General features: G+C 36.0%; 2 protein-coding genes across 4 annotated transcripts in view; one reads left to right on the forward strand and one right to left on the reverse strand.

The window, feature by feature from the left end:
• On the reverse strand, positions 1-8491 carry LOC138334771 (uncharacterized). 2 transcript variants are annotated; one of them, XM_069283489.1, is made up of 6 exons: positions 6485-6623; positions 5357-5448; positions 4824-4947; positions 3417-3567; positions 1143-1328; positions 1-781 (listed from the first exon to the last, which is right to left on the reverse strand). In XM_069283489.1, exons 3-6 carry the CDS (start codon positions 4941-4943, stop codon positions 42-44), a joined length of 1197 nt encoding a protein of 398 aa, XP_069139590.1. In that variant the 5' UTR covers positions 4944-4947; positions 5357-5448; positions 6485-6623; the 3' UTR covers positions 1-41. The 2 variants fall into 2 exon arrangements, with proteins under 2 accessions (XP_069139590.1, XP_069139589.1); XM_069283488.1 differs by lacking the exons at positions 5357-5448; positions 6485-6623 and adding an exon at positions 8382-8491.
• Positions 4639-12623, forward strand: part of LOC138334772 (tetraspanin-5-like) — a 26090-nt gene continuing 18105 nt past the window's right edge. Inside the window, exon 1 of one of the 2 annotated variants that reach the window (XM_069283491.1) lies at positions 4639-4850. The gene's annotated coding sequence lies outside the window, so the exon portion shown is untranslated. Of the gene's footprint in view, positions 4851-8468; positions 8612-12623 lie in introns of those variants that run through there. The other variant, XM_069283492.1, reaches the window with a different exon arrangement.

Raw genomic sequence — 12623 nt, forward strand, 5'->3', positions numbered from 1 at the left:
CGTTTTTTCTATATAATGTATTGATATGTGTTACATTACTGTTATCTCAGCTTTACAAGTGCTGCGATAGCTCCAATACCCAACACAGATATTCCCCCCAGAAGAGCCAGATTGTCGATAGCCTTATCCTTTAGTGATTTCTGATCTGGCTGTGTGTTCAGATTGAATCCGTGCGAGGCAGTAATGGTGTTGGAGGTGTTGCCGTTATCATCGACACTAAATGTTCCTTTATCGACAAATTCACCTTTTGGCTGTGTGTTTCTCAACTCTGCGGGCCTGTTGTTGATAACGTCTGGTTTCTCAGACATTCCTTCCATTGTTACCTTTGTATCGAATGACCGAGACGAATTTGTGGGCAGCATTTCAATGTCATCCCCGTTACCAACGAATCCAACATTTCCTTCCAATGGCGATAATCGTTCTTGGAGCATTCCTGATGGTGGAGGCATATTCGACAGTCCAACCTTTGCACAATAGGGTATGCTATTTTCTTTCATAGAGGTTTCTTGTTCTTGCCCATTAAACATCATTGTCGTCGGAAACTTCGCTTCGCACCCGTGGTGTTCACAGTCTAAGCGCATTTGCGGGGTCTTAGGTAATTTGTACCCAGTGACCTTTTCAATTTCTTCCGAAAGGTCGAACCTTTGGATCTCCTCTAATGTCTTCATCAGTTTGTAAAGGGTAGCATCTTCCCGCCGACTCCACACTTCTAACAGTTTCTTTGTACATGACGTTTCGTTCTGGTTACATTTTATCCTGGTTACCTCCTCCATCGTATAGTCTACAACACATTACACGTAAAATCATGAAAGCAGAAATACGGATATAGCTATACCTATTACCAAACCATACTGACCCATATTTACAAACTTAGATAGGTATCTTTAAATAATCAGAGCAATGGCGTTTTATCTCCGGCCTGCAAACCAATCTTATTAGGAACGTTTTTCTTAAACCCCCTCCACCCGCCCAATCCGAAATCCGTTTTCGCAATAAAGTCTTTAATAAAGGCTTTGCGCTCCATAATTCCGACTACCTTCTATCTTATCGAAGTTTTACACGTTCTTCGCCCGGAGGTACAAAACCAAATCCAGGCCCATCAATCAAACAATGTATTTCGCGGGTATTACACGGCTACTTACTCAGATATGCAGCCATGGCCTCCCAGTTCTTGTCCACGTCTTGACTATCCAGGATCTTCAGTATGGAAGTTACCCGGGAAGGCAGATTCTTAACCTTTGTATCGCCTCTGTACGACCTGGCCCTCCGACGGGACTGCTTCCGGCGATGAAATCCAATCGCTGGTCTGTCGTCCTCATCTAATCCAGCTTTGAGGAAAGCAAGAAAAATTGGTATGAGTCAATAGGTGATGCTTTTGATATTAATTTAATGTTATCTTATGTAAATCTGTATAACCAAAGCAGAAATAAAATGTTAATCATTATGTAACTTATTTAGTTATTTATTTAATGATTAACTTAAATAGATTTTTTATGTTATGGAGATATAACACTATTCAATTTAACTCTTATAATTCAATTTACTAAAGATAATCTCTTCAATATTCAAAATTCATCTTGGGACTCTTTTGTCTATTAATTCATTACGCCGTCATGTCAACAAATCAGAAGCAACGTTACAAACGGCTACGCTATTTTTTCCTTTATGGGCTGATAAAGTAATTTTTTAAGCCAATGAAAATGCTCATAACAAGCAAAATTGAATTATAGAAAGATTAGTCAAATGGCGGTCAGGAATATGCTTCAGACACCTCCACAGTATAATTAAGATCCGGTATATCAAATTTCTTTAGCGAAAGAGCTCGAGCGTGAATTCAAATGTTTAACGGGTTATTTCGCATGAACTCATGATTGTATGTACATTGTAAGAGGCACTCATACCGAAAATAACGAAGAGGAGAAATGTTATTTACGCGGAAAAAAGTAGTTTACAGTACGATGTACTATACAAAGTAAAGTTTGACTTTATATCGTGAATTCAATTCTTTGAAATAAACAGAAGGGCGTTTTAAACCAACAGGAAATATTTTGACGTGACTTAAGCTAGGGGATAAATATAATCCGTATAATATTCCGGATTTTTAAGGATTTTTTAATAAATAATATTTACTCCCTGTAACATCACTTAACATATAAAGAATATGCTCGTAACATCTTCATACCTTCAGTAGGTGATATATAATTCATAACTATATCAAATAAGCTGGGTTTTCCACAATAAAACAAAATATCGTTATTTCAAAAGTAATTCCGGACCCAATTTTAGTGACAAATTGCATCAAAATAGTCATGTTTTCTTTTTTTCTGAAAAAATGATCTCAAGAAAAATCGATTTTTTTAAAATTTCTATGAAGATTGACCTATTTGCAATCAGAAAAACCAATAAAAAGTATACCTCACCGAATTATTTTTCAAAATATCACCGATTTGCTTTCTAATACCCCTTAAATTTTGGCCTGAAAACGTTAAAAATACGCAAATCCGTAGCATTTTTCAACGTTTTATGTTATTCATTTACCTTTGTTAATTTTCTATATTTATTATCTTATTGGAGCATACAAAATAACATAATAATTATATATCTTCATGATTTTATTTATCTATTATTTAAAATATAACAAACCAGTTTCCAATCTACATGTAGGCCTGACCCCAAGCTTTCAAAAAGAGTCTAATTCATCAGGAAATATTAAAGCTTTTCTGAGACAAATATTTTGCTCTGTGTGATTCTGTATTAAATTGGATTATTTTCCGTGATAGCATCTTTCTAATCATAAGTAAAGATTTTAACAAAAAAATAAAATGAAAATATGTTCCATCAATTTTAATTCCGTATATTGTTTGTCCGTTTCCGGACGAAAATTAGTATACCGGTATGTTAGGATTCGTATCTATCGAAGCTCAAAACTCGAACGTTTGCATTTAAAACATCGCTAACTTCCTTCAGCATTGATATACTGTGTAAGATCAATCATGCAAAAACATATGTACATAGCATGACGGTCATTCTGATGTACAGTTACTACAGTAGGCCTACTGTAACTGATGCGAAGTTTTTCGTTTTGGGTCCCCATTAATTCGTGTATTCCATGTGATTGTTTAGATACCATTATGATTCTTGGAATTTACTTCATGCACGAATCTTCAAAATTATACTATATTTACCGATTAGCACACAGTTCACACCTTTATATTGGTACACGTCAAGTAAACACTCGGAGAGCTGGCAGACGAAATATTTGCGGGGTACGGAGAAATAAAATATGTTTGCCGGGATCCGGAAAGCGACGTTACAAACGTATGACGTCACAGAAGGGACGGTCTACGTTAAGCTAGGGGATAAATATAATCCGTATAAATTCTAGTCTGACTTGGTATATACATCTCGATATATACCTTCCAATGTGTCGGCTAGTTGATGTAGATCAGTGCTGTGTAGAGCGGTCAGTAGACATGACCACCAATCGTCCATTCTAATTAGGTGATCGTACAGTTTCATGGCCGCCTGACTTTTATTATTTTGTCGTTGCCTGTTTTCTATTTCTTCCTGAAAATATACAAATAATTGTTTGTGATTGATTCCTGTGGTTTACGTTATCTGGAGTGTGCAATACAAAATGGCAGCCTTGTTGCCTTGGTACAATGTTTCAATGGTACAAAATTTCTTCGGTAATGCACAGCAGATTTTGTGGTTTTCACTAGACTCTCATGTATGTACAGGAATATCAGATACATTCATATTGAATTACGTTGAATGACTGACTTGCTGGTATGAAGTTGAAGTTATCTAAGATCTGACACATCGAAGCTTAACACGTTAGTGCATGTACGAATATATTTTCAAGTATTCGGCGTGGGACATTTGGGGAGATACAGAAGCAGACACAAATCTTGGGGCCAGGATGATGTTCTATACCGCCTTTACACAGTTTACAGATATAATATATAGATACTTGCCATTATTTATGGTTCTATACATGTGGACTATTACTTTTCGTATGCTTCTTGACAGAATTCCGTTACATTTTAAATAGAGGTATCATGATCGTACAAAGACCTATAGGTGTCAACGCACGGTTATATACTACGGTTATGCTATTTTATCTAATTTCATTCAATCAAATTTTCACGTATCTGTCCACTCACAGGCGTCTGCATCTGGTTTTGGAAAAATAAAATATCCTACCCCTACTATATGAACAAGGTGAGACACTCCATGAACCGGAAGTTGAGGGTACGCTCCAATTCACTTTGAAATTAGACCAAATTTGACGAAAATATTGAGTGTCCGCTCATTTAATCAGCTTACCTTAATGAAGAATCCTCTATTTGTAATGTAATGCCAGGTTTTTGTCGCGAAGTTACGGTTTTTTAATATGAAACAGGACATCAAGTATCAAAGTAGCGGACGATGCATCAACTATATGGAACGGAAGTTTCAAGCAAGCAGTTTTTCAAGGAGCAATCTGATTGGTTAATCAAATTAATTGACCAATCATGTTGCTTCATGCAACTGCTCGATTGAAGAGTTTCACTTCCGTTCCACAGTTGAAGTATCGGAGTGTCTCACCTTGTTCATATAGTAGGGGTAGGTGATCATATTTCTATCAAACTAGAAGCAGACACCTGTGGTCCACTTATATAGGTATACCAATACCTAATGATAGTTTTCGTTTAAAGCTAAAAAAATGCGCTCGGTCTGCTTTATTTTCATTCAAAATTGTTCGGCGTTAGTTATTTACAAGCATAACCAAGGTCAAGGACATTGCAACTATTTATAGATTTGTTCCACCTGTGGCTTACCTTGCTAGATCGAGTGAGACATCGAAGGTAAGGTAGAAGTTCTATTGGGTCAACTTTCCTGGTAAATTCTGGCAGGTGCTTCTCCAGCTGTTTAATTCTCTTTTCTTCTAATGTCACCATTTTTCTGGGGAAAACAATGTAAACGTACGTACATGTATTTAGGTGTTATAAATTTGTCGGACATTCAATTATTAATGTTTTAATCAATTACACTTTATGCATCTATTAGTTCATGATTTAAAAAAAAATCAAAATATTAGCATATCCCAGCATCAAATATTGATAGGAAAGCACAGGAAACTTATTTTAGAAAATCCTAAACATCCTTATCCTAACCTATCTAACTCTAATATGATAAACTCGAACGGAACATATGGGGAACAGAACATGGAATATATAGGTAGTGAATTCCTGAGTATACCTTCCTTAAACAATTTAGCTCAATCGATTATAGATGTAACAGATAATTCCTTTTTGAATACCGAAACACACAGTAAGCTAACCATACTGTGTCAAAATGTCAGACTACCGACACTAGATATGTGATCGTGCACGCCTTTTACGTGCGGTTGTGTTTGCGCTGCCTTGTTAGTCTGGTCCTTAGCATGATCATGTAAAGTAGGACCTTCTGATATTTCCAATATAAGTATAAGTATAATAGGGTCAAGGTCTATAACTCGGCCGGCCATATAACACTACCCAATTTCAGAAAAAGTATGATTATTAACCAACCGTATAGGATATGACAATAGGAATACTCTCAATCGACAGCCAGATAATTTATCTTTAATTTGGTATATGATACAATATATAGCATGCCGTATAGATGTCACTAGGTATCCAGAAACATCGGAAAACAGCCAGATTTCAACTGGTCGGACACTGTGGTGTCCTCTGATAAACACGCCAGGGCTCTAATGGGTAGCTCAAAAACCACTGCATGTCAACATTTCAGCTTCATAGGAATTAAAGTTTGGTAAAAAACAAACTTACCGGTATGTTAGTGTTTATCTATATACCATCCATTTGCTCAATACAGCCTTTTGAAATTTCCGATTGAAAAAATGTGTGTCTCTAGACGCCATGTTGATATGTGTGTATTACATTTGTTTTCTCGGCGTTGATTGGTCAATTAATTTTAGAGAGCCAATCAACGCTGACAAAACAAATCTACTGCACACATACTTACATGGCGGCTAGAGACATAAATTTTTCAATCGGATATTTCAGAGGGCTACGTTAGGCAAATGGATGGGATTTATACATGGATTTACTAACTGGTAAGTTTGTTTTCTACCAAACTTTCATTCTTATGACGCTGAAGTGTTGACATGCAGTGGATTTTGAGCTACCCATTAGAGCCCTGGCGTGTTTATCGGAGGACACAACTGTGTCCGACCAGTTGAAATCAGGCTTATTCCGATGTTTCTGGATACCTAGTGACATTTATACGGCATGCTATATATTGTATTATATACCAAATTAAAGATAAATTATCTGGCTGTCGATTGAGAGTATTCCTATTGTCATATCCTATACGGTTGGTTAATAATCATACTTTTTCGGAGATTGGGTAGTGTTATATGGCCGGCCGAGTTATAGACCTTGACCCAGTATTATACTTATACTTATATTAGAAACGAACACCTGTAAAGTAGGACCTTCTGATATTTCCAAGTTTGTATTGAAAATAAAGCGCATGGTTTTATGTATTGATGATTTTTGTCGAAATACCTTTAAAATACTCCACAGTCGATAGAGCATAAACAATATTCATGATTTGAACAATATGTTTGTACATGTACATGCATGTGCATAATCAATATAAATTAAAACATGGTTGTGATTTATTGTTATAGCGTGATGTATATTTGAGACAAAGTCTACTATTATCACCCACTGCTGTGGAATAGTTACTTTGAATAGTTTGTGAACTATTCCACGGGAAAAGATAACTATTTCGCAGTTGAAGGTAAATATAAAGTCAATAGCTACTTGCTTAAATAGACATCGAATTGAACAAAAACGCCTATTTTTATAAGTATACAATTTCCATATCTTCATTCAAAAATGAATTACACCATTTCTTTCACTGCCACTATATCAATAACAGGTAAAAAGGATAGTGTTATACATATTCAAATGGAATATCAAGAGACAGCAGCCGCAGTTTCTGTCAAAAATAAATTACAGATGATTGACGTAATTCTCTGTTTTATTTTCATTTTTCTATGTATTTTTCATACTTTATTTTTTAACGAAATCGCTTTATATCCCGTAAAAATGGCATCGATCAGATCAATAGTTATTCAAGAGTTATATCCCTTTTACAATCAAAATTCGGGACTGAATTTTAGATGAATTGTATAATATTATGTATATCCATATTAAGATTAGTAGTTCCAAAGCCATGGGGAGTAGTATCTAGCCCTAACGTTTATATAGAGAAGACATATATATACTCTCTGACGTTCATAATGAAATATAATGTCGATACAGAGCAAATAAACATGCTATAATTACAACAGTAGTAAGGGCTTAAGCGTAAGTATTAAAATTAAGATTACATATGTAATAATTCACGTGTACCTGACTGTATATATGTGTGTATATATATATACTACATGTATGTAAGATGAACTTTGATATTTGAGGTTTGTGCCAAGTTTATATGACGTATTCGACGGTGGGAAAGGTGTCTTGTTTTTCACCTGTATGTATATATAATTGTAATTTGGTCTACCTGGCTTCGGTCTGTTAGTTAGACGAGTTCGTATCTTTACCACCTTGAATAGTTCGTAATCATTGTTACACATGTGTAAGGATTCGTGTTATAAAATCAATGATTCAGAAAGAGTAGTAATATTTCAAGGAGCCTAGTTAGTCACTTCAAACATTACACAACACCAATGTACAAATGTTAGTCACACGTCATCATATAAACTACAGTCAATACAGCGCATTGTGTATTTGTAAGCACACTACTTTCGGTTTGTCCCCCAACATAAATAGTTACCATCTTTACACTGTACATACACGTACTGTTATTGATGTTTAATGTTGGTCTAACTAGCTGTTTTCTCTCAAACAATCTTATTGAATTTTTTCATGATTTTATAACACTATGACGGATACGCTGTACATTATCAAAAATGAACAAATGAGGAATTAATAAGGAATGAAGAGCGAACGAATGAATGAATGAAAAAGAACGAAAGAATATATGCACGCACGCACGAACGGCATTAAACGACTTTGAATAAAGGAATGAAAAAACCACAATGAACAAGAATGAACACTCGATATACAAAAACGTTAATCAATGAATGACATTAAATAACTAACATTCGTTGAACTAATGCTAGCAAGAATTTTAATGAATACTTGACTAATTGATTGGTTGATCAATTGAATGAATGAAAATGAATTAGTCGAGTCACTAATATGTATCTATATTTTCTGTCAGATTTTTGATCACTATTTAACTTATAGTACTACATGTACATGTAAATGGAAATTATAATGCGCAATAGAATTCAAACAATGAGATTTACCTACCTTTTTGTTTGCCAATTAGTTATCTTGTGCTGTGTACATATTAATCTATCAGTATACATACATTGTAGGTCTGGTGATAAGATACCACGATTAACCTGGAAAAACAAATGGGGAAATCCCTCAGTGCAAAAGATTGGAGATTTCCCGAGCTATAAATAGATGTTTCTCACCACCGACTTTTATTGATTGGGGACACAGAGAAATCTCCTGTTCCAGTTGGACACCTGTCGGTCTGTTTTGTTTAGTTGGATAACGCTGTCCGAATGTGTTTTAAAATCCAAACCTTCATAATCAAAGCAAAGTAGTCTGTATACATTATTTTGTACTAGGTTGGCGACTCGTAACTATTTGACCCCGTTTCATATAATTTTTACGGTTAATAAACCCAGTCACTGCGGCTCTATTTCTACATTAGATACATATAGCATGTTGGTGAGCCGGCTCTATTTCTACATTAGATACATAAAGCATGTTGGTGAGCCGGCTATATTTCTACATTAGATACATATAGTATGTTGGTGAGCCGGCTCTATATCTACATTAGATACATATAGTATGTTGGTGAGCCGGCTCTATTTCTACATTAGATACATATAGATGTTGGTGAGCGGCTCTATTTCTAGATACATATAGTATGTTGGTGAGCCGGCTCTATTTCTACATTAGATACATATAGTATGTTGGTGAGCCGGCTCTATTTCTACATTAGATACATAAAGCATGTTGGTGAGCCGGCTATATTTCTACATTAGATACATATAGTATGTTGGTGAGCCGGCTCTATTTCTACATTAGATACATATAGCATGTTGGTGAGCCGGCTCTATTTCTACATTAGATACATATAGTATGTTGGTGAGCCGGCTCTATTTCTACATTAGATACATATAGCATGTTGGTGAGCCGGCTCTATTTCTACATTAGATACATATATAGCATGTTGGTGAGCCGGCTCTATTTCTACATTAGATACATGTAGCATGTTGGTGAGCCGGCTCTATTTCTACATTAGATACATATAGTATGTTGGTGAGCCGGCTCTATTTCTACATTAGATACATATAGTATGTTGGTGAGCCGGCTCTATTTCTACATTAGATACATATAGCATGTTGGTGAGCCGGCTCTATTTCTACATTAGATCTATTTCTACATTAGATACATATAGCATGTTGGTGAGCCGGCTCTATTTCTACATTAGATACATGTAGCATGTTGGTGAGCCGGCTCTGTTTCTACATTAGATACATATAGCATGTTGGTGAGCCGGCTCTATATCTACATTAGATACATATAGTATGTTGGTGAGCCGGCTCTATTTCTACATTAGATACATATAGCATGTTGGTGAGCCGGCTCTATTTCTACATTAGATACATATAGCATGTTGGTGAGCCGGCTCTATTTCTACATTAGATACATATAGCATGTTGGTGAGCCGGCTCTATTTCTACATTAGATACATGTAGCATGTTGGTGAGCCGGCGTCTATTTCTACATTAGATATATATAGTATGTTGGTGAGCCGGCTCTATTTCTACATTAGATACATATAGTATGTTGGTGAGCCGGCTCTATATCTACATTAGATACATATAGTATGTTGGTGAGCCGGCTCTATTTCTACATTAGATACATATAGTATGTTGGTGAGCCGGCTCTATTTCTACATTAGATACATATAGTATGTTGGTGAGCCGGCTCTATTTCTACATTAGATACATATAGTATGTTGGTGAGCCGGCTCTATTTCTACATTAGATACATATAGCATGTTGGTGAGCCGGCTCTATTTCTACATTATGATACATATAGTATGTTGGTGAGCCGGCTCTATTTCTACATTAGATACATATAGTATGTTGGTGAGCCGGCTCTATTTCTACATTAGATACATATAGTATGTTGGTGAGCCGGCTCTATTTCTACATTAGATACATATATAGTATGTTGGTGAGCCGGCTCTATTTCTACATTAGATACATATAGCATGTTGGTGAGCCGGCTCTATTTCTACATTAGATACATATAGTATGTTGGTGAGCCGGCTCTATTTCTACATTAGATACATATAGTATGTTGGTGAGCCGGCTCTATTTCTACATTAGATACATATAGCATGTTGGTGAGCCGGCTCTATTTCTACATTAGATACATATAGTATGTTGGTGAGCCGGCTCTATTTCTACATTAGATACATATATAGTATGTTGGTGAGCCGGCTCTATTTCTACATTAGATACATATAGTATGTTGGTGAGCCGGCTCTATTTCTACATTAGATACATATAGCATGTTGGTGAGCCGGCTCTATTTCTACATTAGATACATATAGCATGTTGGTGAGCCGGCTCTATTTCTACATTAGATACATATAGTATGTTGGTGAGCCGGCTATATTTCTACATTAGATACATGTAGCATGTTGGTGAGCCGGCTCTATTTCTACATTAGATACATGTAGCATGTTGGTGAGCCGGCTCTATATCTACATTAGATACATATAGTATGTTGGTGAGCCGGCTCTATTTCTACATTAGATACATGTAGCATGTTGGTGAGCCGGCTATTCTACATTAGATACATAGTAGATGTTGGTGAGCCGGCTCTATTTCTACATTAGATACTATATAGTATGTTGGTGGTGAGCCGGCTCTATTTCTACATTAGATACATGTAGCATGTTGGTGAGCCGGCTCTATTTCTACATTAGATACATATAGTATGTTGGTGAGCCGGCTCTATTTCTACATTAGATACATGTAGCATGTTGGTGAGCCGGCTCTATTTCTACATTAGATACATATAGTATGTTGGTGAGCCGGCTCTATTTCTACATTAGATACATATAGTATGTTGGTGAGCCGGCTCTATTTCTACATTAGATACATATAGTATGTTGGTGAGCCGGCTCTATTTCTACATTAGATACATATAGTATGTTGGTGAGCCGGCTCTATTTCTACATTAGATACATATAGTATGTTGGTGAGCCGGCTCTATTTCTACATTAGATACATATAGTATGTTGGTGAGCCGGTCTATTTCTACATTAGATACATATAGTATGTTGGTGAGCCGGCTCTATTTCTACATTAGATACATATAGTATGTTGGTGAGCCGGCTCTATTTCTACATTAGATACATATAGTATGTTGGTGAGCCGGCTCTATTTCTACATTAGATACATATAGCATGTTGGTGAGCCGGCTCTATTTCTACATTAGATATATATAGCATGTTGGTGAGCCGGCTCTATTTCTACATTAGATACATATAGTATGTTGGTGAGCCGGCTCTATTTCTACATTAGATACATATATAGCATGTTGGTGAGCCGGCTCTATTTCTACATTAGATACATATAGTATGTTGGTGAGCCGGCTCTATTTCTACATTAGATATATATAGTATGTTGGTGAGCCGGCTCTATTTCTACATTAGATACATATAGTATGTTGGTGAGCCGGCTCTATTTCTACATTAGATATATATAGTATGTTGGTGAGCCGGCTCTATTTCTACATTAGATACATATAGTATGTTGGTGAGCCGGCTCTATTTCTACATTAGATACATATAGTTGTGATGTTGGTGAGCCGGCTCTATTTCTACATTAGATACATATAGTATGTTGGTGAGCCGGCTCTATTTCTACATTAGATATATATAGTATGTTGGTGAGCCGGCTCTATTTCTACATTAGATACATATAGTATGTTGGTGAGCCGGCTCTATTTCTACATTAGATACATATAGTATGTTGGTGAGCCGGCTCTATTTCTACATTAGATACATATAGTATGTTGGTGAGCCGGCTCTATTTCTACATTAGATACATATAGCATGTTGGTGAGCCGGCTCTATTTCTACATTAGATACATATATAGTATGTTGGTGAGCCGGCTCTATTTCTACATTAGATACATATAGCATGTTGGTGAGCCGGCTCTATTTCTACATTAGATACATATAGCATGTTGGTGAGCCGGCTCTATTTCTACATTAGATACATATATAGTATGTTGGTGAGCCGGCTCTATTTCTACATTAGATACATATAGTATGTTGGTGAGCCGGCTCTATTTCTACATTAGATACATATAGTATGTTGGTGAGCCGGCTCTATTTCTACATTAGATATATATAGTATGTTGGTGAGCCGGCTCTATTTCTACATTAGATACATATAGTATGTTGGTGAGCCGGCTCTATTTCTACATTAGATACATATAGTATGT

This window comes from Argopecten irradians, chromosome 11, assembly GCF_041381155.1.
Source record: "Argopecten irradians isolate NY chromosome 11, Ai_NY, whole genome shotgun sequence".
Taxonomy (NCBI): Eukaryota; Metazoa; Mollusca; class Bivalvia; order Pectinida; family Pectinidae; genus Argopecten; species Argopecten irradians.